This window comes from Zeus faber, assembly GCF_960531495.2.
Source record: "Zeus faber genome assembly, chromosome: 1".
Lineage (NCBI taxonomy): Eukaryota > Metazoa > Chordata > Actinopteri > Zeiformes > Zeidae > Zeus > Zeus faber.
In genome coordinates this window covers 35211266-35238132 of record NC_137193.1, presented here as the reverse complement: position 1 = coordinate 35238132, position 26867 = coordinate 35211266, and the positions used below count along the sequence as shown (strand labels likewise).

At 43.2% G+C, this 26867-nt stretch overlaps 1 protein-coding gene across 1 annotated transcript in view; it reads left to right on the top strand.

Annotated features, from left to right (window-relative positions):
* Positions 1-18579, top strand: part of gatad2b (GATA zinc finger domain containing 2B) — a gene marked incomplete at its 3' end in the record, with an annotated part of 29517 nt that extends 10938 nt beyond the window's left edge. The window contains exons 2-11 of the mRNA XM_080014230.1: positions 8502-8921; positions 9233-9362; positions 10705-10836; positions 12179-12304; positions 12845-13012; positions 13478-13844; positions 13961-14163; positions 15534-15644; positions 15757-15970; positions 18443-18579. Of these exons, the coding sequence (XP_079870356.1) occupies positions 8503-8921; positions 9233-9362; positions 10705-10836; positions 12179-12304; positions 12845-13012; positions 13478-13844; positions 13961-14163; positions 15534-15644; positions 15757-15970; positions 18443-18579 (2007 nt within the window). The 5' untranslated portion in view covers position 8502. The remainder of the gene's footprint in view (positions 1-8501; positions 8922-9232; positions 9363-10704; positions 10837-12178; positions 12305-12844; positions 13013-13477; positions 13845-13960; positions 14164-15533; positions 15645-15756; positions 15971-18442) is intronic.
* Positions 18580-26867: the final 8288 nt, after the last annotated feature.

Genomic DNA, 26867 nt, shown 5'->3' with positions numbered 1-26867 from the left:
CGCAAGCATGCTCTGTCCTTTTCTGTAGTCGGTGTTGTCCAGTCCACTTTGTTGTTGGTCTGCTCCCCCAGGAACTTGTGGGAGTCCCCCATCTCAAGTCTGTTAATAGACTACCATGTTGTCTACCTGCAATGCTGTAAGCTTCTCCACCAGCAGGAGCACCTGGATGAGCACTAGAGAAGTCAAAGAACGTCACTCTCCCTGTGCCTTCAGGCCTCTCCAAATGAGAGTACACTTGGTGCAGCAGGTAGATGATGTCCTCCTCCATGCCAATGTTGGCCTGGTACCAAACTGCAGAAATTCACTCACCAGGGTCATGATGTGCTGCAGAACTGGTCTCTCAGAGGCCTGATGGTATGTTAAGTCAGTGCCACTGGCCTGAAGTCATTAAGAGCATTGAGACGCCCTTTCTTTGGTACCCGAACAATGCAGGGAGAGGTTGAAAAGGTGCTGGAATACACCTGTAAGCTGCCCAGCACACGCCTTAAGCACCCTGGGGTTGGTGTTGTCTGAACCTTTTAAGGATCGCGTGTGGTCCTCCGCCGATGGCACTCGCCCTCCCGCAGAGAGCAATGGGCGTTTATGCCTGGCGCATTGTCTGTTGCCGTATTCTCAGAAACCACAGGTGGCTGTAGAGAGAGGACCTTGTGAAGCAGAATGTAGTAAATGAAGAAGAGCGCTAAAAAGCAAACGTGGCTTCACCTCGGACATAGGAGCTTTTTATGCCGAGGAGGAATTGCTGTTCATGGTGGTTAAAGCGAGGAAAAACGTAGAAAAGGAGCTGGTCTGTTGGCGCTTTCCATGTTGAGACAAGAAAGGGGTTTGAACCAACGTCCTCCCTAGCATTTTATTACAGCGGACTATTAACTATGGAACCGAGTCATAATGTGTAATTATTCTCCCTCGTTGAAAAATTCTCCAAAAATAAACTGCATAAAAATACCAATAAAAACGTTACAACCCTGTTAATTTACAATAAAATCACCAAACCTGAGTGAGCTGTTTACGATTACTATTTTGTGTCTGCATCAAAATGTAATTGTTAGACTTTGAATTTCACGTCTGACTTGTGCTGCGGATCAATTTTGGCCAACATATCAGGAATGAAACAGCAAAACGCTGCCCCCCCCACCACCACCACCACCACCATCGCTTAATGCGTTTCTTCCATGGGGTGCCCCTCGTGCCACACACAATCTAGGAGGTGTGTCACAAAGTCTTGAGGGTGCGCAACCTTATGTGCCGATATCGTGCAGGTCCATAGCGCCAGCGCAGCACCTAATAATGAAATTGCTGCGTGTGCCAACTTGCGCTTGCGGCAACATAACCCAGGCTTTAGCTTTCTTGATCCAGAATGGAATACTTGAATACTCCCGTCTCACCTGGCTCAATGTGATGAATGAACAGGTCACTGTGGTGGTCGTGGCTGGTTGTCAGATAGGGGGGGTGTTGTCATCAGTAGCGGACAGGGAGGAAGGCAGCAGCAGAGGTGTGAATGGGAGCAGTGGTAGATGGGTTGGACCAGACTGTTCAGCCCACGGGGATGTCAACCTTATTGGAAAAACAAGTTCAGCCCATTTGCACTTCCCGGGTTCCCTGCCACAGCTGGTCTTGACTGACTATAGCCAGTATTTATTTTTGTTCCACACCTTCTTGAAGTTGTTCTATTGCAGCTTGTCTTCAGTCCTCTGGTTTCTCGCGTCATCCAGTTCCCTCTTAAGGAAGGCTTTAATGTCCTCGTTAATCCACGGTTTGTAGTTGGGTAAGATGCGGTACTCACAGAAACTTATAATACCCTGTAATATGTAAAACAATGGGATCCATGGTACTCCAGGAACAGCTAAATGCAATTTTGATATAGCGTTTTTCTTATATTGCAACCTAACCCATTCAGGCACACATACATCAATGGCAACCATGCAAGGCGCTCAACGAGTGCAGTTGGGATTCAGTGTCTTGCTCAACAACACTTCAACGTGCTACCGCAAGGAGCTGGGGATCGAACCAGGAACCCTTTAATTACTGGACGACGCGCTCTGCCTCCTGCGCCACATTTCCCAGTTCCAAGTCTATGTTCTGGAAACGCTGCTTGACGTCCTCCTTGTCTCCTTGCCTGGTGATGGCAGACTGCTGCCTGACCACATACAAGATGTATCTGATGATAGCGTCGCTTTTTTGAAAGAAAGTCATACAAAGCCTGCACAATTTCGCAGTCCTCCATTTTATATATATATTTTTTTTGTCCTCTAAATCTGAAAATATTCCTGCAAATAATTGCGTTGTCTGTACACATCTTTTTCCCAAGGTATCTGATAAATGCATCTCCATCACTTTAAAAGCTGCCGCTCACTAAAAAGCATAATTTGATGCATTTGCATCAATTAAGTGCTGATTGCGGCCACATAAGGTCGTACATCATCACATTCATCACATCATCATTTATACATTGATGGCCGCTGCCATCGATGTACTGTATGAATGTGTGTGTGAATGGGTGAATGTGAGGCATGTAATGTTAAGCACTTTGAGTAGTCGCATATATAGATTGTTATTTTGGGAATCTAAATGGGTCTTTTCTACAGAGCAGTAATTATGATTTAAGACAGACATAAGTATAATTGTGTAATTGTATGGACAAAAATGGCATGAAAAAAATTAAGGACTAATTTGTATTTTATTTTTGTGTTTCACCCATTTTTTTTTTTTTCTCTCCTATGCCTGACCTTCTGACTCCAATAATTTAGGAGTGATGTGAGAACTGAGTGTGCAAAGCCTGAGTCAGCCTTATTCAAGTCTCCTGGAACTTTAACTCAGCTTGTGATCTGTGTGTGCGCTTGCCTTTACAGTCAGTCTATAAAGAAAATGTATCAAATGACAAATTCTATTGGCTACAAGGCAGCCTGTTATGTCAGACAAAGGCCAGGATGTTTGTACACATCTAGAGCAATAAACAAGAGTGTCATTCACTTCTCATGTAGTCGGATGTGGAAATTCTAGTGCTTTGCACAGCATTTTGAACCTGGAGCAAGCGTGACATGATGTGACCTTTTCCTCCAATCAAATGATCTGCATCTCTACCTAATGCAGATTAATAACAGTGACATCTGTATTTTGAGTTCACAGCACAGTGTTCACATCAGCCTTCCCTTCCCTGTTTTGAGAAATTGTGAAGCGGCTGTTTTACAATAGAATGGGATTTTGTATGAGATTCTGCAGCCAAGTTTTACTGTTGTTCTAGAACAAACCAAATATGTGAGTGAAACTGGTATCCATTCTCCACGCCTCCAAAAAAAAACTATAACGTGAACCTAAAGGCGGCCCTGCATCACTAAAACATGGCCGCTCACCCTCTCCGAACCAATGATAAGCCCCTACGTCCAGCTTCCTTGTCTATCACAGCCTTGAGCTGGAGAACGCCACGCAGCCAAAGACTGCAAACGCTTGACCTACATGGATTAGATAATGGTTACCGCAGCTGACCTATAAACTAGGTTGTAAGTGTTAAGATCCTAAATTATTTTGAATGCAGGCGTTTTTTGTTGGGGGAGGGGGGCAGCAATCAATTTGCCAATTGTGCGCTTGGAATACATTTTGTCCGGAGTTCGGCTTGGAACAATACATTCTGTTCTTATCAAATCTTTCTTTCCAATTGACCGACTTGCCCAATTACTGTTTCCAAATGATCTGAAATTATCCGAAGGTCATTTGTCTCATGGTTGTTCCACTAACTAAGTTGGATGCCAACTTGCGGGTATTTATTAGGGAAACTATAAGTAGATTGCTGGAGATGGATTCACCCCGATTCACCCCAGCCTTATTTTATTGTGATATCTCTCCTCTTCATATGAGCCGAATGGTACAACGCTTACCGCTTTGCTCCTTGACAGATTCTAAGAAGGCAATTCTTTAACCCCGGTTTGATTCTAGCACTGGTCTATAGTGGCCATGGAGATGTTACTATCACTATATTCTTCGCATATCTTTGGAGTCCTCAACAGCAAGGTTGCACTGCGAAAAACCTTGTTGAAGTGGCCCCATGCAACGTCTGCCACTGACTGCTTCATGTCACAATAAATAACGTACTGACCAGCTATCTATGACACACTAATGTGAAAAGGTAACTTGCAAGATGCATTTTTCCTTCCAGTCGATCTTGTCCTGTATGGGAGAATGCTTTGCTTTATATAAGTTATTGAGATGGATTTTCACCTACAGCGTTGCATGTTACTGCATATCAGCTTTTGTTATGTCTTATTTTTCTTTAGTTTGATCATTTTATGTGTGTCTTTTTTGTGTCTGTTATTATGTATGTGTGTCTATTGAGCTCCTGGGGAAAAAAACCCCAATAAACAATTTTTTTGTGGACATGCAGTGCAGGGCAAATTTGCTTTTTTTTGTGTAAGCTCCAATCTGATGGACGTGGAGAAAGTCGGCTGTGCATAAAGAAAATGGTTGCGTGTCGGGGTGGGGGAGGGGTGAGATGGGAATTAAAGGTTTGTACTGTGATGTGGAGGGTGGGGGGGTAGCGTTTCGGGAATGGCGCTCTCGTTTTTTTTTTCCTCGTGTCTTGTCTTTGTCTCTCCCCCGCTGCACAGATTGAATGTATTAAAACACATACGTATACATTCGCAAAATCTTACACAACAAACTGGTTCAGATCATATGAAATGTATGGGGGGGGGGGGTACACAAAGAAATGTGTATATATTATATATAAATATAGACATTAGCCTTGACTACCTTGAAGGGGGCCCCAGAAATTAAGTGTTTATTTTCACAATGTAGGAAGGAGGGAACGCAAGGAGAGGAGGAGGAGGAGGGGGGTTAAAAACAGACAGAGGCATACATTTTTGGAGAAGGGGGGATGGGTACAGGAGCAGGGAGGGGCGCAGCTTCTGGACTTCTTTGTGGTGTGGCACAGCTGTAGAAGAAGGCTGAAGGAAGTGGGCGAGGGAGTTGACAAAAGACCTTATGTTATGGCTGTCCAGAATTTAAACTTTTTGTGGGAGGGGTATTGTCCTCCACCCCTTCTGCTCCATCACCTCTGTGGATTTTCCATTTGTCTTCGCTACCATTTTTACATTTACGCTTGAATCTTCCAGTATCATTCTGTATCGCCATTTTAAGGTGACAATTGCCCCCTTTCCTGTCCAATTTGGAAGACATGGTGCGCTGAGGTAGAAGCTGGAGGTAAAATGATGTTGTTCTTGTCTCAAAGGGTCTCACCCTCCACTCTTCTACCTCTCGCTCTCTCTCTGTCTCGAGGTCTCTCACTCTCTTTTTGCTGCTGCTGCGTTCGCTGGCAAAGTGCCCAGAGTCATGAGTCTGTCCCCGGACTGCGCGTGTGCGGCTTTCTGTGAAGAAGGGGTGGGGAAAAAAGTGTGGGGGTTGGAGTGGTGGTGCTAGAGGAGGCAGAGCAGGGAGGAAAAAAAAAAAAAAAGTCTGGTTTGTGTAGCAGCTGACTAAAACAGTCATTATATTATGTAAAGGCGGACATGGGGGTGGGGGCACTGAGTAGGAGGGATGGGACTGACGCTTGTTGTGGAAGCCAGCTCTGATTGGCCCTTCTGGCCTGTTGTGCCTCCCTCTCTCCTCTCACTGTCTCGCCCTGTCTCTCATTAGAGCTGGAGGTTGCAGAGGGCTGCTTCTCAGTATAATGGAGACTAAGACTATTTCTCTTTAGTGTCATATCAGATAATAATTTGATGCGATCTAAGTGCCAGAGAGCCTGATAACTATCTGATAGCAGTGCGTTATGAAACACATGCCTGCTCACGTGAAATTGACAAAGTTTTAAAAAAACGGAATCAATTAGGTTGCCGGCGTTCTCCCATTCAAATGCAATGGATTTAAAGAAATTATGATTTGACGACCAAGAATAAGCTGCTGAATGCCTGCCTTTAGCAGTAACAGCAGTAACAGTTGCATCTCTTATGATGGTAGTACTTAATGTACTGTTTTGTTTGTTTTTGTTTGAGGGGTGGTTGTCCAGTCTGAAGACAAGTATAGGGAAGGCTTCCAAAACCATTTCTCCAGGTGTGTAGAGTGATTTTTTTTTTTTTTTTTTTTTTTTTTTTAAGTGAGAATCAAAAGACTGGAAGAAGTTACACCTTATTAACCCATCCTAGGGTCCTGTAACCCACCTAGGAGCAGAGGGCTGCCACGTAGCGTGGCCCGGTGACCAACTCCAGCTCTTGGTCAGGGGCAGGTCTTTAGGGTGAACCGGCGGAAACTCTCGAGAACATGCAAACTCTACACAGAAAGCCCCATTTAGGTTCACACCCGGAACCTTCTGGCTGTGAGGCAGCAGCGCTAACCACTAAGCCATCGTGCCACTGGTAACAAAACAACTCTCTCCATTAGCCAATCGAATGATTGCACACTTGATTCAATTAAGGGCCACACATTTGAATGACCGAGAGTTGAATTGGCTGTGCAAGCGTAGAGTTGGAGGTAAAACTTGCAGGACGGGGGTTACTTAAGGACTGGGCTGGGACACTGGCTTAGACTGTAGCCAATTGAGATAAGTTAAAAAGTGGTTGTCAGGGGCTCCTGACAACCAGCAAATTTTTCAGATGTGTTGAACATTAACTAGCATAATTTAAGAACCAAGGCTTTCCGACAGCATTGGGTTTTTAGATGACCTTGGTTTAATCTGAAATGCTGTATAGTTCCTAAAGCTACGCATTACATAAAGGGCGTAAGATGGCAGGGAACTATGTTTTCTCAAACAATAGGTGGTCAGGAAATGACCCCATGGCCGCCATGATCAAGCCACTTTATCACTTCAACATACAGATTGTACTGCTTGCAGGGAAAGTATTGCGACATTAGGGAAATATGCATTGTAATGAATAAGCCGATATAAGACCTGACTGTATCAGACTGTATGTGCAGTATATATGAAGGGTAAGGTCATTGAAATAAAGTATTTTACATTTTTACCCCCAATATAACATCCCAAAATGTGAACATCATTCCTAATGGCAGATCTAAGTGCTTATTGAGCACATTTACATGCACACTAAGGATGCTCAGGCAATACTCATGTTATTCAAGTAGGCATGTATACTGCAGTTTCCATGATCAGACAAATAAGGTCTGAATGAGAAACCAGATAAAGAACGCTTGATTATGCATCAAGGCACGAAACCTGTGTCAGAGTTCCTTGCCCTGACGTCAATTGACAGCAGAGCCCTATGCACCACCAGCCAGTTTGGTATTAGACATTATATTACATTAGACAGTATATTACAGTACTTTGGTGCTCAAATTAGCGGTATCAACCTTCTGCTTGCTCCGTTCTGTTGCAACCAACTTAATGTACGGGGATGTGCATCAACATTTAATTGGTTGCATTATAACTAGGGATGGGCCCCCATACCCGCTTATAAACGAGCCTCAGCTCTAAATGAGTAAAGGCCAGAGTATCAATAAGCTCTGACCTTAACGGTTCTGCTATTGATTTAGGCGAAATTAAAGAAAGAGATTTCCTTCATAAAGGTTGCAAACATAATTTTGAGGCTTGTATCTCTCAGACCCCTCTCTGACTTTCATTGAGATGCATATTTCGCTATCCCGATATACGATATCCATAAGAGCGAACTCTCTTGGAGCCTATCTTTTGTGGGAAGGACAGGGCGGTGCTGTGCTCTCACATGCACACTGACACAAGTCTTGCATCACTATACGGGGGAGTTGGTTTTGGATGCATTTAGTCAGAGACCCTCTGAGTGACCATGGCGGAGAGAACTAAATGTTAAAAAAAGTGGTTGCGCTTCAAGTCTCTTGCATACAAAGGAGGGAACACAAGTATTTTTTTGAAACATCTATCCAAAATCATAAATCATATACACGTGGAAGAAGTTTTCGACTGCTTTAACTAACCTCTCACTGTCCCATCCCATGGCGTACCATAGATGGCCTACGGAGGCAAATATCTAATAACAATTGTGGCTATATGTTGTTGCTGTTGAAGAAAGATATATTTTGAGAGATTTATATAAGACAAAAGTAAATCAGCATCAATTCTGTTCTTAATTAGTCTTTTGTTTTTGTCTTAAAAAAATTCAAGTAGTAGTAATTTAGATATCATAAAATCGTAATGATACCCATTCCCAAATATAATTCCGGTGAGCAGACGTCATCTGTGGGAAGTACTTTGTATACTCTATCAATCCCTCAGAGGGAAATTCATACTTTTGCATTCATGCATTTGACCCATCCTACTATCTCACAGTGGGCTGCCACGTAGCGCTGCCCGGGTCAAACTGGTTGGTGGTGCACAGGACTAGAGGGTTCCTTGTCTAAACATTTTGCCTCTGATGTTTTAGTTTGACAGAGCAGAGAAACCAGGCTACCGGAACGATTGCCTCCTTCTCACTAATGCGTTTCATATAAACGCTTCAAACAAATTATTACCATAACCTGATTTGCAATAGTCTTGACTGTTGGTGCTCATGTAAACACGCTCATTGTTGCTTCTTTTGGCTTTCCTCCAGGATGGAGCGGATGTCTGAAGAGGCACTGCGCCTGAACCTGCTGAAGCGGGGCCTGGAGGCATCGGATGAGCGTGAAGAGGCCCTGGCCAAGCGACTCAAGATGGAGGGCCATGAGGCCATGGAGCGCCTCAAGATGCTGGCACTGCTCAAACGCAAAGACCTGGCCGAACTGGCAGCCTTGGAAGGAGCGGCAGCCATGGCAGCAGCTGCTGGAGCCCTTGGCGAGGGGAAGGGCCCCGGGGTCAGCAGCCACCAGCACGTCCACCACCAGCACCAGCACCAGAGCCTGATGGGCTCTGCCGCAGTGTACGAGGAGAAGCTGAACGGAAATCTGCGGCTGGGGGGCCATGGCGGACCCAGCAAGAACGGCAAGGAGAACATTCTGGATGAGCCGGTGGACATGAGTGCAGGTCGAAGATGGTGAGAATAGATCCGATCAAAATAAGTCACAGTCAGTTGCTACTTTGTGGATGGTTAGGGTTAGTATGTTTACGGAAGGAAGAACTTGGACAATATTAACAATAGGCTCTCAACAATACATTTTAAATTGTGTCATCTTTTGTGTCTCGGAATAGTATTTCAGCTCCAGAGAGAGAACCTTGAGAGGTGAAGCGTGGATATCAAATGAAAAAACATCTTCATTTCAATTATTTCCATGAGGTCTGTTTTTTGTGTTATGTTTAGTTTAGTTTTTTTTTTTGTTTGTTTGTTTTTTTTGTCGCCCACCTCAGTGACGCGGACTGTGAGAGGCGCTCTCCGTCTCCAGATGTGATCGTTCTGTCAGACAACGAGGCCACCAGCCCAAGGAGTACACCCCGCCCTGAGGAGAGACTGCAACAGGCTAATTTAGAGATGTTCAAGGTAAAAATGCAAGCATAAATACCACACTCTTTTCTCCACCAGTGTTGGTAGACTTAAAAAGGTGCTGTCACACCTCAGGCCTTTCTCAAACAACACAAGCAGGCGTGTTGCCACAGATTCACAAAGACCATGAAAATGTTCATGATTGAGAGTCAAGAACAAAAGTATTGCAAAGAAAAAAAGGTTGCGAGAAACCTAAGATGTGTGATGGTCTTCGTGTATCCCAGACACTCGTCAGAAACCAGGCTGAAGATTGTACGGATAAAAATAGGGCAAATGGGGGGGGGGGGGGGGAATAACGCAAATGACCTGTACAACTACCTGTAGAGGAATATGGCCAAGTGGGGAAAAAATGTATTGGTCGGTAAAAAATAATTTGAGTTCTGAGGATAAAGTCACAGTTCTGTATCCTGGGAACCAGACAGATCTGCAGCTCATGTTTCATTTACTCTGCAGAATAAGTCTGGCCACCCTCACATTCAAACAGATTTCCACACGACCTTGCCAGGGTCTGGCCAATCGCAACCCTTTATCTAACACGGGGTGTGATCAATACGGTGGCGATGCTGAGCGGAGCCGTCGAGGAATGTTCATGATGCCGCTGATCTTTTGTTGCTCAGCGCTAAGTCACACGTTTCGTTGCTCTGATTGGTTGTAGGTTTATCCTATTGCGTCCAGAGACATTTTGGTGTGCGCCTGTTGGTAGCAGCCCTTGGAAATTGACAATGAACTGAGAGATTCCAGACTAATATGTGTTTGTGAATTGGCTAACAATTCTGATTTTGATCTCAGAACTTTTAATGATTTTTTTTATTTTTTTTTATTTTTTTTACCTTTTTATTTATTTTTTTATTTATATATTTTTTTCTCCACCGGACAACTGATTTTTTTCACTTGGCCCTAATCCCCTTACGTACTGTTCAGCTCAAAAGTAGAGGTTGTCTATTATTAAAATAATAATAGTAATTAATAAAAGCTAAATAAAGAAAAACGCAGGTTTTATTTTTGCTAAAGCCGTTTTTCCTAATGTCTTCCAATAATATTGATCACATTAACATGCTAGCAGTCACCACAAGATTTTGTGCTACACTTAGGATTAAAATCCATTCACACCAGTGGAATGTTTAGGTTTACTAGTGAATGGGGCTGTTTGTTCCTAACAAGAAAAAAACCCAAGAATTATATATTTTTGCTATTTATGCTTGTAACAGTTGTTATGCTTTGATTTGATCATATGCAAACAAACTGATGTTATGATTAAGAAAAAAAACAAAGCCCATTATATTATTTGGAGCACATGAACATCGTGCCTCAAACGTTTTGCTTTTGTGCATCTATCCAGGGGAAGACCGGTGAGGAGAGGCAGCAGATGATCAAGGCACTGAGGGAGGAGTTGCGCCTGGAGGAGGCTCGTCTGGTGCTTCTAAAGAAGCTGCGACAGAGCCAGATGCAGAAAGAGAATGTGGTGCAGAAGGTCAGCCTGAGGTTACACTTCCTTCACGCACTTAAAGAAAACTTGTGCTTTCTGTCACCTGCAACACATGGAGCTGCTGTAGCCTGTTGCATTCATTCAGAGAGAATTTTATTCTGCCTGTTTCACTTTCTAACTTGCTAAAGATCACGTTACATCACGTAACAAGTTAAGGAGATCAGATTCCTTTTTTCACCTGAATAACCCTCTTTCTTTAGACGTCTCTGACAATGACATCTACCTTCCTCCAAGACTCAAAGAATATTTACCAATGGCTTAAACCAAGACGATATAAAACTTGTCGTTGTTGCCTTCAATCTGCCTTTTAATCTCCCAGCGAGATTAAATTGCCTATCTATACACCTCAATGCCATATATCTTTATATATATATAAATTGTCAGAAGTACTGATCTTTATCACATAACGTGATATTTATCATTTTATAACAATCTTTTCACTTCATAACGTGAAACAAATGGGTACAACTTCGACTTGCTTGTTTGAGAATGAAAAATATAGATTTTTGACGCTGTGTTGTCTTTGGCAATAATTATCACACTTGGTGGCACCAAACAATGGAGGACAATCACCGATATTTGATGCATAACCATAACTTTAGTTCAAGATTTAAGATTCAAGAGGTTATTTGTCACATACATATATATACGGCCCTACATATATGCAGTGAAATGTCATGACACCCGGTGATTACACATAATAAGCTGTAAAAATACAATAAATACTAAAATGCGTGTAAGGAACACGACGCGCTCCCGAGGCAGCCGCAAGAAGCTGCACCACAATCGTGATTCTGGGTTCTATAATTATATAATAATATTAATTGTCTGTGTTGTATTAAATGTACATTTAAATTCTCCTAAATTAAACTTACCTTAACTTACCTCCATATGAGCATATCTATCCTCATTATGTAATATATAAACAGTATATAGTCATTTGTTGAGACATGTGACTTTTGTACAGTATATGTACTGTCTGTAGGATTTATGACTATAAGCATCAAGTGCATCATATAATGCTCATTATTATTAGTTATTAGATACATTAAAATGTATGACCAGCGTGTCTACGGGTATCAACTTAATTTTAAGACATTATCGCAAGTACTGTAACTAAGTAAATCATAATAAGTCATTTTCCTATCACAGACCTATCGCGGATGTTGACAGACCTATTGCGGATGTTGACAGACCAATCGCGGATGTGTTATTGACTTATCGCCAACAACAATTTTTAATTTTTTTTATTTATTTTTTGTCTGTTGAGCGCATGATTTGTTTACAGGCCCATTAGTTTATGTCATGTTCTGTTCACATGCTCCAGGTGCCTGTGGTGCAGAATACTGCTTCCTCTGTGCAGCCCCCCATCCACAGTTCTCAGGGAATGGGCAAACTGCCGGTTCGCCCTGGGCTGAACACCCCTGAGCCTCAGAATCTCCGCACTGCACAGGTGTGTGTGTGTGTGTGTGTGTGTGTGTGTGTGTGTGTGTGTGTGTGTGTGTGTGTGTGTGTGTGTGTGTGTGTGTGTGTGTGTGTGTGTGTGTGTGTGTGTGTGTGTGTGTGTGTGTGTGTGTGTGTGTGTGTGTGTATTTGAGCTTCCTGTTTTAAGTGTTAGCTTGCGTAAGCCTTCTAAGAGTATATAAACCACCCACCCCTTACAAACTGGTCTTCTGTTTAATTTTACATCTATCTCTATGGGCCCTTTAACATTTTATTTCACTTACTGTTCTTTTACAGCTTGGTTGAGTTGCCCATACTTGTTTCTTTTTGGGCAAAGTCAGCACCTGTGCCCCCCCCAGTGTTGACTATTTGTACTGCGTGTGATTAACTTCTGTGTCCTTGATCAAATTTCTTCTGCGCTGCATTTCTGGCCTGTTCTGTCATCCTCTCTACATTTGTTTTTGAATTGCTTCTCTTTCCTCCTCCTTTTTTTCCTCTGATCTTATCTATCTATCTATCTATCTATCTGTCTGTCTGTCTTCATCCACAGGGTCACACGGTCATCAGGTCAGCAGCCAATACAAGCTTGCCTCCGATGATGATGTCGCAAAGGGTCATTGCACCCAACCCAGCTCAGCTAGGCCAGCGGTTGCCCTCTAAGCCCGGCATGATCCGCACCAGCTCTGGCAGCATGGGCAATGCAGTGGGCTACCAGCAGGTATGACCCTGTGTATATACAACAGCATTGTTGGTTTGGCATTAGCAAATACACCGTTTTCTCACATATGCATGATCTGACAAAACTAAATGGCTGTTTCTGTGTGAAACCTGTGACTTTTCAAAACGGCTTTTAAAACTTTTTAAAGATCATCATTCTTTGGGAGGAAAAAAAAAATTTCCCCTAATTTTTGGGGAGTGTGGGCCTAGGAATATTAACTGTGAAGATCATAAAGTCACTTCTATTACAAGATTTCTGAGATTTTTTCCCCATCCTAAATGGCAGCCCAATTTATCGTAATGTGTTCCCTTATGTGCTCTGATCCTTAGAATTTTGTTGTAGCTCCACATCGAACAGTATGTCCTCATGCATTTGTAATCTAGGGTCCAGGTTGGTCCCCATACTCTGCTGTGTAGTACCATATCTAATGTCTGCTGTATTTTCATCGTTCTGGATGAACCACAGGCAACCAGCCAGCAAGTGTCTGTCTCTCAGCGTAGCAGCTCCACAGCCATGTACATGAACATGGCCCACATGCAGGCAGCTGCAGGTGCCGGTGGTGTGGCGGGCGGCCTGGGAGGAGCCACTGCCGTCAGCCCATCAGCGATGTCGAGTGCAACCGGCGGTGGTGTTGGTTCCATGAACGACCAGGCCAGCAGCCAGGCTGCGGCCAAGCTAGCCCTGCGGAAACAGCTGGAGAAGACCCTGCTGGAAATCCCCCCGCCCAAGCCACCAGCGCCACTCCTCCACTTCTTGCCTTCAGCGGCCAACAGCGAGTTCATCTACATGGTGGGACTGGAGGAGGTGGTGCAGAGTGTCATCGACAGCCAGGGTGAGCAGCAGTAAATACATGAAATGCGATGGAAGACATGAGACTTGATTCAAAACTGATTAGGGAAGATGAGTTGTAAATCATTCTGAACCATCACTTATTTCCTCTTTCCTCAGGTAAGCTGCGGGGGGCGCTCTCGCGTATGGAGCCCTTTTTCTGTGCCCAGTGCAGGACCGACTTCACTCCCCACTGGAAACAAGAGAAGAGCGGGAGGATTCTCTGTGAGCAGTGCATGACATCCAATCAGAAGAAAGCCTTGAAGGCTGAGCACACCAACCGGCTGAAGAACGCCTTCGTCAAGGCCCTACAGCAGGAACAGGTCAGCGGTTCCCCATCAATACAGCCCAAATATTCGTGATTTTTATATTTTTAATAAATTTTTATTTTATTTTTTTATATACATACAAGCTTTATGGGAGCGTCTAGTTGCCTCACCCTCAATTGACTGGAAATCCTCCATGGTCACATTGATTTGGTAAAGCTTCAGGCGTCAATAATGTTTGAATATTCTGATGAATAACTTACGAGAAGTGGGGAAAAAGTGCTCGTCAAATTATTTAAAGTTTGGCTTTTTAAGTTGGAAGGTTTTGTCCTCCCTTTCTCCACACTTGGGCTCTCTGTGATCACGTCATGAGTCTCAATTGTGGTCAGAGATATAGTGTGTCTGGTGACCATGACACAGCTAAAGCTGATCATGTTGTGTGACTTTGGTCTACTGAAAAAAACAGTAGTATAGGCCATAATTTGGGCACCGCACATCAAAATGCATGTTACAATAAATATAAGTCAACGGAAGCCTCTAAAGATTATCAAGTTAGACACCTTTGTTCAGAATTTTAAACAAGAATACTTTTAAATATAATTTATTTTACAGTTTCTACCTAATAAAAATAGGCCGTGTGGAAAGGTTTGGGAATACTTCTGTATTATTCATTGTTACTTTTTTGTAACAGACCATATACCACACATCACTCCAAAAGAGCTACAGAAAATGGTTGCGGACATGGGTTTTTGTTATTCATACTACACCAATACAACACACTTTACCAAACAATGACATCCATGCCAGAAGGAGGCCATAACCAAAGAAGGTATGTTTTTGGCAATATAAGGGTGAAGCATATGTGGAGAGGAACTCGCCATCTGTCAAGCATGGGGTCAGATCCATTATGCTTTGGGGTTGTGTGGCAGCTGGGGACACAGGAAATGTTTTACGGGTGGAAGGAAGAACGCATTCCAAAAAATATCAAGAGATTCTAGAGTCTATGGTTCAGGAGTCTGTCAAGGCACAAAGTTTGACATGAAGCTGGAGAGGGGTTGCGTATTCCAGCAAGACAAGTATACCTCAAAATCAGCCATGAAGTACCTCCATGAAAGACCGCTAAATGCTTGGATTGGTCATAACCGCACCCAGACTTGAATGCCGTTGTAAGGAGAGCAAACAGTATTTCCCAATTAGAAGTGTTCTGCAAGGAAGAAAGGTGGAAAATCCCAACTAGCTGGTTGCAGGAAGCTTTCACATTTGACAGAGGAGGAGTTACCTAAATAAGTACTCACTGACAAGGTTCTCAAACTTTTGCTACCAAGCGCTTAAAATATTGCGTGCATTTTCACCTGGGCTGCCCAAACCTTTTTATTCCACTGCATTTCTGGTCTCATGCTCGTTGTTGGCCTGTCTTTCTATTGCAGGAGATTGAGCAGAGGCTGCAGCAGCAGGCAGCCCTTTCACCAAGCACGGCCCCCAGTGGCTCCAACGCAAGTAAACCTGAGGCTATGATTCGACATCATGCCCTTCGTCAGGTATGTCCTTTGAATAGGTGACACTTCCCCTCCACAAAGTGCATTATGTATAAAGAGCATTCAGCCTGAGTCCTTCTTTCTCTAACGGAAAAACTGGTGTCCGACTCTCTAGGCTCCGCAGCCCCAGGCGCCCATGCAGCGGGGGATGTCAAGCTCAGCGCGTGGCGTTCTCTCCAACTTCGCCCAGGCCTCCCAGCTCTCTGTGGCCAGCAGTCTGATGGGCATGACTGGTGCCAAGCGTTGCGCCAGTGGGGGAGGCAACAGCGGGGCCACAACCAGCAGTAGACTCCAGCATGACAGCCGCCGCCACATCTACAATATTCCTGGTGAGCTGGCAAAGAAGCACCACAATCAAAACCAAAGTATTTTGTTTTGAGTTGTACCAGAGCTACGGATGTAACAGAGGTTCTATGAGTTCTGCATGACCAACCAGGGCAGACCACATAGTTACAATACAAGACAAGTTTCGTTTTTTTTTTTGTTTTTTTTAATGACAGTCTATTTTTGACATATCATTAAGCCGTTTACTAATTTCCCCTTGATGTTCAACATCAACAACCCCCTCGGAGAAGAAAACCTGCCCATTGGCTCCCATTTTACTTTGAGACCCCTTATCTATACAAACAAAGTCATTTGTTGGTATACCACCTGGCCATACACCCCCAGTATAAAAGGCAGATGCATCCAGGAAAGGGCCCTTTGGAAATCTTCTCTTCAGAATTCATAGAACCTCCGTTACCTTTAAAACTCTGGTCCAATTTCATTCCTTCTGACTGCCAAAGCGTGCAAACGCACATTTTGAAGAACATGATGATGGTGCACAGATATGTTATCTGCATCACTAAGGAATATCAAGAATATCAATCGAACATACAAGAAGTTTTCTGTACCCGGAAGCACGAGAATGACCTCAGCAACCCAGGTGGAATGTCTCTGCTTGGACAAGGCGCTGCTTTTTTACTTCCTGCATGACACACAAATGCTGCATAAGACTGCCGACAGCCTTTCAGGAAGCGAGGACCCAGTGGTCCTATTGGCAATCCTTGTGTGACACTTAAATACACGTATGCCTTAATTGTAGAGGCTTAAAGGGCCACACTCGGAGCACCAGCGAACTCTTGTAATAGCTCACAGTGAGTCCACGACGAGTGGCAGGGGACTCCAGTTAAAAAAAAAAAAGTTGTCTGAAGCCGGGGATGGTAGCTCAGGAGGTAGAGCTGGTGGTCTAGTGATCTAAAGGTTGCTGGTTCGATCCCAAGCTCCTCCTGCTAGCATGCTGTAGTGTCCTTGAGCAAGACACTTAACCCCTAATTGCTCCTGATGGCTGCGTCTGTCGGTGTTTGAACAATTGTAAGTCGCTTTGGATAAAAGCGTCTGCGAAATGACTAAATGTAAATGTAAGCCCTAATAGACAGCGTGTTGTCCTCTTTGTGAGCTGAGCATGAGAGAAATCTGTGCCTCACAAGGAGACAGGCTTAGGAGTAGGGCACCTGTAGGCTGGACAATACAGTGACAGGTTAAGTAATACTGCACCAAAATTAGCGGATTTACCTGGGTTTTTAAACCCGCTTAAAATATGCGATTGACATTTCGCTATTGAGGAGAAATGTCGTTTTGTTTCATGTTCAAAGTAACAAACACGCAGGAAAAGGGGCGTGTCACGGTTCCAGTGTGATTGGGAATAAACGGTAGGGGAGACAGCAACTTAAACAAACAACGACATTAAACTGTAAAACTTGGGGCAAAATGCATTTTGAGCCGTTTAAAAGAATCTGCTCGTTTGTGATCGGGGAGCGGAGGCGCTCCTCCCGTTCGGAGACCGGCTTAGGGTGGTGCTGGAGTGGCTCGGAGCCCGGCGGGGAGCGATCCCCACGTCACAACATTTCATGGTCCCCAATGTGGGGGGAAAAGTCCATAACTTCGGATTTTTATTTTGGATTCTAAATGGGATGTGAAACGATGGAATAATACACAGATATTCCTGTCTATTAACACGCCAACGTCCAGACTTCAAGATCTATAGATCTATCTATAGATAAGTATATTCATCTCTGCAAATTCCAAAGCCAAGGTATCAACCTTTGTGGGCCAGGGGTTCCTCCTTCCTTTTTCCGCTATCAGATCCTCTCCCTGTCTCCTCAACACTCAGCCGTCGTTCTCCTGTTCTGCCAACCCTGCAGCTCCCTCGGCCACTCTCATGCATCCACATTGACTTTTGTTTTCATAACAAGTACAACGGTGATTTCTGCTGGAGTAACCATGTGAGAAACCACCAAATCTCCCAACTTCAATAATGTCAGGCTTAACGTTCAACTTTACTATTTGTTAACGGAGCTGAAAACACACGCCCAATGAATCTACAAATAAAACCTTCGACGACTGCGAACAAGCAGAAGTGCTCCTCTGCAGTGAGTTCAGCGAGCAAATACACCGGCTAGCCGCGCTTGCCGCAGCCGATGACCAAGCTCCTGCTTTGAATGAAGGGACGGCTAGAAGGCTATTTGAAGTCCCTGGAGGAGGAAAGGTAACTCCAACCGTGATTCTCCCAGTGACACCGACCGATTAACCACGTTCGACCCAAAGATACCACCAGGTATCACAACCGACTTTAATGGTGTAGATACTCAACTTGCCTATGTGCCGTTGGATATCCAGGTTCTACAGCGATCAGAAGGAATGACATGCTACGGTGGAATTGTTTTTATGTCTAAATGAATGATGTGATCTGATGGGCTGTAGTGTATAAATGGAATGACTCACAAAGAATACTAAAAAACAAAGCTGTTGTCTCCTCTCAGGGTTAAATATTGCCTACCTGAACCCAGCGGCGGTCGGCACCCACAAGAGCTCCAGCCTAGCGGACCGGCAGAGGGAATACCTCTTGGACATGATCCCACCACGCTCCATTTCCCAATCCATCACCGGACAGAAATGAGCCCCCTGCCCCCGCCGCCCTTTGCACCTACAGAAAAAGCACTACCCGCTCACCGTGATGTAACCCCACCCACCCACCCACCCATCCACCCATCGCATGCAGTGCCTGTCCGTGTGCCTACCTTTAAGGCAGAACACCCCCTGAGAATTCAACAGCAAACAACCTTTAGTGTTATTCTTTGTCACTGATGTTTTATTATACCCCCTCTCCCCTTCCCCCCTCCGTTGTTATTTTTGATATTATTAATGCTGTGGGTAGTGCTATTAATTATTACAGCTGCCCTTTTTGCCTCAGTTACTATTACTCATGCTATGCTTTTGTTTTTGTTATGCTAACTACCGTTTATATTTCCTCATCCTCACTCATATTTATTTTTTGGGAGAGGGTTGCTGCAGAATACTTGCTTGTTTTTGTTTGTTTCCTGTTCAGCTTTAAAGTTCCTGCCACGTTTCATTTATTTCGTTATTTAATTTTTTCATTTTTATTGTGGCATGTCAATCCAGTCCCCCCCCCCCCCCCCCCCCCCCGCCCGAGGAAGGATGCTGCGATCACCACGTTTCATCTGAAAAACTCCGCCAGGCATGTTCTGAGGACTTGGCGTCGACTATTTTTGACGGCGAGTTTGAACAAAAGAGGAAGAAACAAACAAACAAACAAACGGGTGCAGGTGTGAAACCTCGGCTCTCCAGACAAACAAGTTGTTGGAAGTGTTTCCTGTCCCTCCCCGGCGTCTTTGGCACGATTCCAAATTGTGCCCTGAAAACTCTGTTTCCCTGGTGTGTACCTTGAATCCACCCCCCCCCCCCTCCTCCTCATTTCTCGCAAAGGAACTGGAGAAAGAACTCGTCTGAAGGTTGGAGTACATGTTCGTGCCATCGGAAAGCAGACTTTGTATGTAGACTTTTTATTTCCTTCCTTTCTATCGTCGTCGTAGTGTTTTTGGATTGCTATTATTTCTCTATTGGTCCCCGCCCATCCCGGCGTCTCCTGAATTGAAAAGAACTGGTGTACCTAAGAGGTATTAAAGCCCCCGACCCCCCCCCCGACCCCCCCGGAGACGATAATAATCAAAAACACAAACTATAAAAGTATCTATATTGAATATGTTTAGATGCCTAGCTCGAGAGAGGAAAACAAAAAAACAAAAAAACAAAAAAAAAAAAGAACGTGGATTAAATCCACCGCCGGAGAGACGAGGATCAATCATGGTGTGCGAGGGCCACGCACAGCTAGCCTCACTCCTGAGGAGCACTTTTCATATTTCCAATTGGAAAAAAACTTAATTTTTTCTTTTCTTTTTAAATTTTTTTTTCTTCTTTTTTTTGCTTTTTTTTGCTTTTTTACATTTAACGGAAAAGAATGTTACAATTTTCGACAAGTTCCCGCAGTGTGGTTGGGATGCTGTCTGGTCCTCTGCGAGAGAGCGAGGCGAGAGACGGCTTCGTCTTGCATTTTTCGGGTTTCCATATAGTTTCTCACCCAATTGTGGCTTCTCAAGTCTGCAGTCTCGTTCAAAATATTCGCCACGGTTCCGGAAGTACCCCCCCCCGCTGTCGCCGCCTCGTGCGGTTTTTATTCCCACAAAGCACTTGGGTGTCGGGTCAAATGGTGTTACTTGATATGCAGTATTATTCAACCTTCTCTGTTTTCTGAAGTTGAGCTGGCTACGTTGAAGCGTCTAGACCTCCCAAATGGGTTCTAGGATGGAGGTTCAGATCATACATCGTTTGCTGACATGGATGGAAAATTTTATTCATTCCTTTATTTTTCTTTCAAGGCAATATGGCATCATTTCAGTTGTGCCATGTGCAGCGAGATTTTATTTTGCGTATGAACAGCAAAACCCTATTCCAAATCCAAATCTTCCTTATCCAAAACAACCAGTCAGCCAAACTTCACTCAGCCAGCTTTTCAGTCACCTAACAGGCAATAGCAGTTGCAAAGTGTACAAGAATGTCTACTGTCGAATGCATATCGCCAATTCTATCGCTCCCCATTTACGCCCCTGACAGGAGCCTTGTGCACGGAGGCTCAAGTCAAGGTTGCACTTCCATGTTAATGTTATTGGATGTCAAGATTGTTTGACTATATTCAGTGTGTTTTTATTTGTATTTGTTTTTGCGCTTATAAATAAAGTAGGGTATTCCCATGTTTGTTTCTGTTCAGGGGCAGTTCACGACTAAAAACGTTTCCGTCATTCCCGGGGTTTCGCCACCTTTTTAAAGTCGTGAAACGTTAACGTTTTGAAGTAAACGTCTGAGTTTTTTTGGGTTTTTTTTTTTTTGGGTTTTTTTTTAGAAGTTAAACATTTCTTCATTGCCTGCATCAAGTACCACCTTTCCCCCATTGCATTTGTGTCCCTGACAACACCTGTTGGTTGTCATGAAAAGGGAATTTAAAAAGTGAATCCATGCGAGGTCAATTTCAGTTTGGGGGTTCCACGCTTGGCCTGGCAAGGCGGTCCCCTTTATCGGACCAAACCGAGCTGTTCGGGAGCATCCGGACAAAACGCTTACTGTTGTAGGTTTTTCGACGCACTAACAAATCACAGTGACGTGACAACGGTTATCTTGAAACTACATAGGATTTAATTCATAGTAACTCATCGATAACTGAACTGTTTACACTTTGAAGCGCTTATTCTTTTTTTCTTCCCTTGTGTATTTCATGACGGTGAGACCACCCCTCCTCCAACCTCTCCTGTAAATTGGGTTGTTAAATTTGCGTCTTGTCCAATAAGCAAAATGTATTTATGGTACAAAACAAGCCTCCTGTCGCCAGACTTGCTCTCTCGCTCGCTCACTCTCAAAGACGTAAAAATGATGCATCCACGCCACTTTGTGTTTCCATTGCGGTTTGTTTTCAAATGGATATTTTGAAAACAAAAAGCATGTCAATGTTTTTTTTTTTTTTTTTTTTTTTCTTGTGTTTTTTTTTTTGTTTTTTTCGTTTTTTAAGTCTCAACTTCGTCTTTGGTTTCTAATGAAGTAAAAAAAAAAAAAAAATAACGTAAACAAAATATGTTGACTATGAACTGAAAAAAAAAAGACTATTTGCTAGGTTTGAAGTAATAATGACTTATTGTACATAAGCTTTTTTTCCTCCCTTGTATTGAAAAAAAGGAATTGAAATTTAAATGGTTGTATATTGTGTAGAAACGCAAACAAGAAGCCATGAATATTGTGAAGCTTGTCATTTCGTTTTGTGATCACTGTATATTCTTGTGTAACAAATGTGCAAAATGTATGGGATTTTAAAACGCTCCATTATTCTCGACGCTATCTCCTGAATGTGTTTCCTTTCTATATTTTGGGGCACTTGTTAAGGGTAATTCAGAAAAGTGGTCATTGATTCAGATGGGAGATCATGTAGCCTGGTGTTCTGAAGTGCACCCAGTCAACCCCAACCCGGCCCCACAGTGAGAGGATGAAACATGGTACGCATAAGGGGTATCTGTAGTACATTGCCTCTATCTTGGATTGGGGTGATTTCTATCCCATCATTGCCTCAATATGTCAAACTCATCCTCTCCAAGAGTAGTGGTAAGATGCAGATTTGGTGTGGACACAAACATTCAGTATTATACCATAATCATACGGATTGAATCGGCTACCTTTCCTGTAAACCGGGTGTAAGAATGTATTACTATAAAATATACTTTCACAAAAAATAATTTCATTAAAATATTTCACAAAATAATTCAAAATAATCTCTGCTACCCCATGCACTTATTAAGACATTGTGAGCGATATAAGCTGGATCGATGATCACATTTCCTGGCTATGTTTTTTTTCTTTTATCATATTAGTTGCTGTTGAAAATGCAGGGAATATTGCAAACTCATTTTAATACATTTTGAACGTACAATGAAAATTTCCTTAACGCATGTTAAATATTTCAAATTAACATATTTGGAATGAGTGACAAGATCAGTAAATTCAATTTCACCCGAGATTTAATTAAGACTTTTTTTTTTTTTCTTTTTTTTTGTTTGCTCATGATTCTTGCTCATTAATCCTAACCTTTTGCACATCCTTGATATTTAAATGTCTTCAGAAAAGAAAAAAGGTAAACAAAAAATATTGACGCTGTTTGAATACTGCCAGTTGATTGAAAACAGTTATGCATTGACTGGAAAAAATAAGCTAATTTTGGAGGAAATAACTTTGTAATATTTATCTCTTGCAAGCTATGTTTAATAAAGGTTGAAACAATTTACTGCTGCAGTGTAAAGTGTATAAGCCCTGCATTTGTGGTAGTACATGAAAGCTTCATTGAGCTGTTTGACTGCTATAAGAGTAGGAAATTGACTCAAAGACAAACTAATGAATACACTCACTCAGCCTTAAAGGGCTCGGCCTATACTCATAACCACATGTACCATATTCTAACATAACATACATTTTCAGCTGCATTTTTAGCAAAAGTGTCTTAGCTTCTTAGTAATCGCTAAACACTTCTAGTTAACCAGTGCAATGACAATTAACTGTTATTTCATTCAATAATGGAGCACTATTTGGAGTTTCCTTTTTAAACTCTTGTGTTCAAATCCTTACGTCATCTCATTCCTCTCTTCCCTGGCTTGCTGGTGCGAGAAACATGACTGCAAAGCCCCTCGCCCGCAGTTTGATTAAGAGGTTGTTTGATATAGAAAATGTAAATTAAAAAGGGGGAATTGCATCTTGCATTTGAACGTTGTCTCATTAAGCGTGAGCAGCCCGTGTCCGCCATCTTACGCCAGGTAGCGCCATCGAATTGGGTGTAAGCAAAGACAAGCTCACGTCTGGGGGACTCCCTCTTGATCTGGATGCCCTCATAGATTTGGCCATCTGCACGGACAGTGGTTCCCACGGGCAGAGGAGGGAGAAGAGGTTATCGTTCCTACGGGCAGCAACCGCCCAATCTGCCCTGCCTTGCAGTCAGTCAGTCCAAGCTCCTGCACTCGCAAGTTCCCTCATCCACCGGTCGTTCCAGCTCTGCGCAACAATGAGACACCTGCAGGAAGGACAAGACGGACCGAGGTCTGGCCACGCTTGACATCGTCGTCACTGCCATTACATGGGACAGCGAAGACGCTGTCCGGGAGGCTCCGTGTCTTCGGCCTCGTCCCGCTGGTGCTCCCACTCACCTCATTCCTCGAAACTCACCTTACACCCTGGGCTTAACCGCACCCTGTCTCGCCTTCATCAGCCGTTATGATGGCCCACCGTGGAGAAGGACACCCATTATTTTGCCTCCGCCTGTGCCCAAGTCAAAGCCCAATCTGATCTGTAACCCTGCCTGCCCCTCCCACCTCGGCCCTGCTCCATCTCCTGAAATAGTGTCACTAGTTCGCCCCCTCCCTGAATGTAACACTGTCATTTGTATGGCCGTGGACGGATTTTCTCAGCCCACTTCATCTTCCGCTCTTCGTGACCCCGAGGTTCAGGCGTAGCAGAGCGGGATGCAACCAAGATGTCCACATGCAAAACTCAGTAAAAACGGGGTCCACAGTGTTCGCCCAACTAGGTCAACTAAGACACCAGCACGGAGAGGCGTCGAGAGAGACCAAATCATCTCTAGTAGTAGATTGGAAATCAATATTATAGACGCGTCACGTGGAGGACAACTCAATTAGAACCAAGGGCAACGAACTTGGAGGGGAGAGTGAGTGAAGCAAAACAACTTCCATCGCGGCCCAGTTGAAGAAACATCCGGGCTCTCCGATGCCGCCCCTACTCGCACGCTCGAGTGCATGACAGAATCGACAAGCTTTCTTCCAAATAAAAGACGGAGGGTAATGACTTATCGTTGTGGATCGGTTGATTGTAAAAATGGAGGAAATGATAACTACCACCTTTATTAGAGGTGTAGAATATACTTAATGTTCTCCTCTCGTTCCACTGTGTTTGTTAACATTGTTATAGCTAGCGCCACATGTATTGACAGATGTATTCAAAATATGTTACTTGCAGAGACTCAGCAAGGCCGAAAAACATTTTCTTTTTTAATAATGTTTTTATAGATTTAAGTGACTTATTACAACGACGAGGTCGTTAAATAGTTACACCAGCACAGAGTGGTCACCCCCAGAGAAGAATGTCACAACTCTGCCTTTTTTTTTTTAAGGTTTTGTCTATTAGGTTTTTGGAAGCCAGCGTATTGTTTTTATCTGGATGTATTATGTACTATGTTTGTATCCAAAAAGAAGCATACGTTCAGGAATTTTCAATTCATAGGCGATCTCAGGGAATCGACTGTGTTACTTGGGAACATAGTCTATGGGGGGAGGAGAGGGGGAAAATATCTACGTCGATAACCCAGAAACTCAAAGATTTAAGATTTATTTGTCACATAAATATTGCACGGTGGACAGTACGTCGTGAAAGGTTTTTACGCAAACTCCAGAGACTGTGCAGGGCAGAGTTTTACAAAAAAATAAAATAGGAATAAATAAATAGAAAGTAGGAGTAAGATAACATAAAGAATCTATATACATCATTTTAAATATACCAACAATCAACCACATAAACTATGTATATGTGTGTCTACCTACATAGTGCAATGTTTGAGAACCGAGAAAATGAATATCAAGGAATACCAGGGAATACTGTACTGATGCGAGATAAACCAACAAACTATGAACATTGTGCAGTGTTTGCAAACTGAGAATAATGTGATAAATATCAAGGAATAAAAAATAAAATGTGTACAAGTATAAGCGAAAGTGAAGTTTCATTTATTTTTACAATTTATATTGAAAATAGCTGTTTTGATTGTATTAAATATTTTGAATATTAATGTATTCATTAATATTATTATTATTATGAATATTAATGCTTGATTGGCAATATATTTCTATATTGTCTATATAAAATCGGGGATGCGCGGTGGAGCACAGACGCCTTTTACTCCAGGTGTTTATTCCCAAAACAGCGTTTTATCCCCAACTCCGGACTGTTGGCTTAGCTTATTTTACCACTGATGCTCTGATTCCGACCCGGTGTTTGGATAGTGTTCTTGCCTTCTTCACCAAAACCACACAAATAGGGTGATTTTTTTTTAACCAAAAGTTGGCAACTGATATTCAGATTTTGATGAATTAGCCCATTCAGGCAAAAAACCCACTTGGTGCCTGATAAAGAAGGCCATCATGGACATGGAGGGTAAACGGGCGGGTGCCACGCCCTCTGCACCTGCCTGGGAAACATGAATGAGCCTTGATTTAAAGAACTTGTAAAAGAAAGAGAGAGAGAATAAAACAAAGTAAAACTCAAAGTAATGAAATGAAGAGTTGCAAGGGCTAAATGGCACCCTAATCGTTGAATCACACACACACACACACACACACACACACACACACACAGCTAGCAGTAGCTCATGTAGGCTGCTATTGAGATTTGGGTTTTATTTTGGGAAATGGACTAAATTTTAACCGGTACTTGCTATTTACTTGTATGCACTGTGTAATATTTTGTTAAAAAAAAACAAAAAAACAACAATAGCTACATCATGGGGTCTTGGGTGTGGGTTAAATGAACAAAGAAAAGTAAAAAAAATAATGGATAAAAAATGTCATTCGAGTCTCGCCTCAAAACGTGACGCACTAAATTAGATCGTCAGCCGTGAATGACGTCAATAAAGACCGTCAGGCTGAACCGCATCTCCTCGACCAGCGGGCTGATCCTTATTTGACCACCAGGTGGCGGGGTTCGCTGAAGGGAACTGACCTCAGGCTTGACGCAGAGCCTTCCTGCAGGGAGGGAGTGGACGTTCACAGTGTTTTACTTCTACCCTGTTCTAAACTTCTACCCATTCTGTACTTTCTGCTTGTGCGAATTGTTATTAGGAAATGTGTCATAATATCCCCACAACATCCCACACATTTTCGAAACCACCCGATTAATCTCGGCTGTCATCTGGTTTTTCCCAACATGGACATTGTTTGTTCAGTGTTGGTGTTAACTCCTGTATGGAATGCTGACCCAGACAGGAAACTGACCTCAACGGCAAACTTCCACTTTCTCTTTGGCATACAAGGTCAGAGAAGTGGGGTTTTTTTGCATTTGCAGTTGTACAATCTATCCTACCTCTCGGGACATGGAAAGATACGAAAGCCATAAATTAGAGCAAAGTCTGGTGTAATATTTTGGATTATTTTACATATGAGAGCTACAATACATGGGCCATTCCATGGTTGTTCGCAACAGTACACACTGTACAGCCGTCAGTGTGTGTGTGTGCTTGTGTGTGTGTGTGTGTGTGTGTTTTCAATGGGCACAATAGGCTCATGACCCCAGGAAAACCCT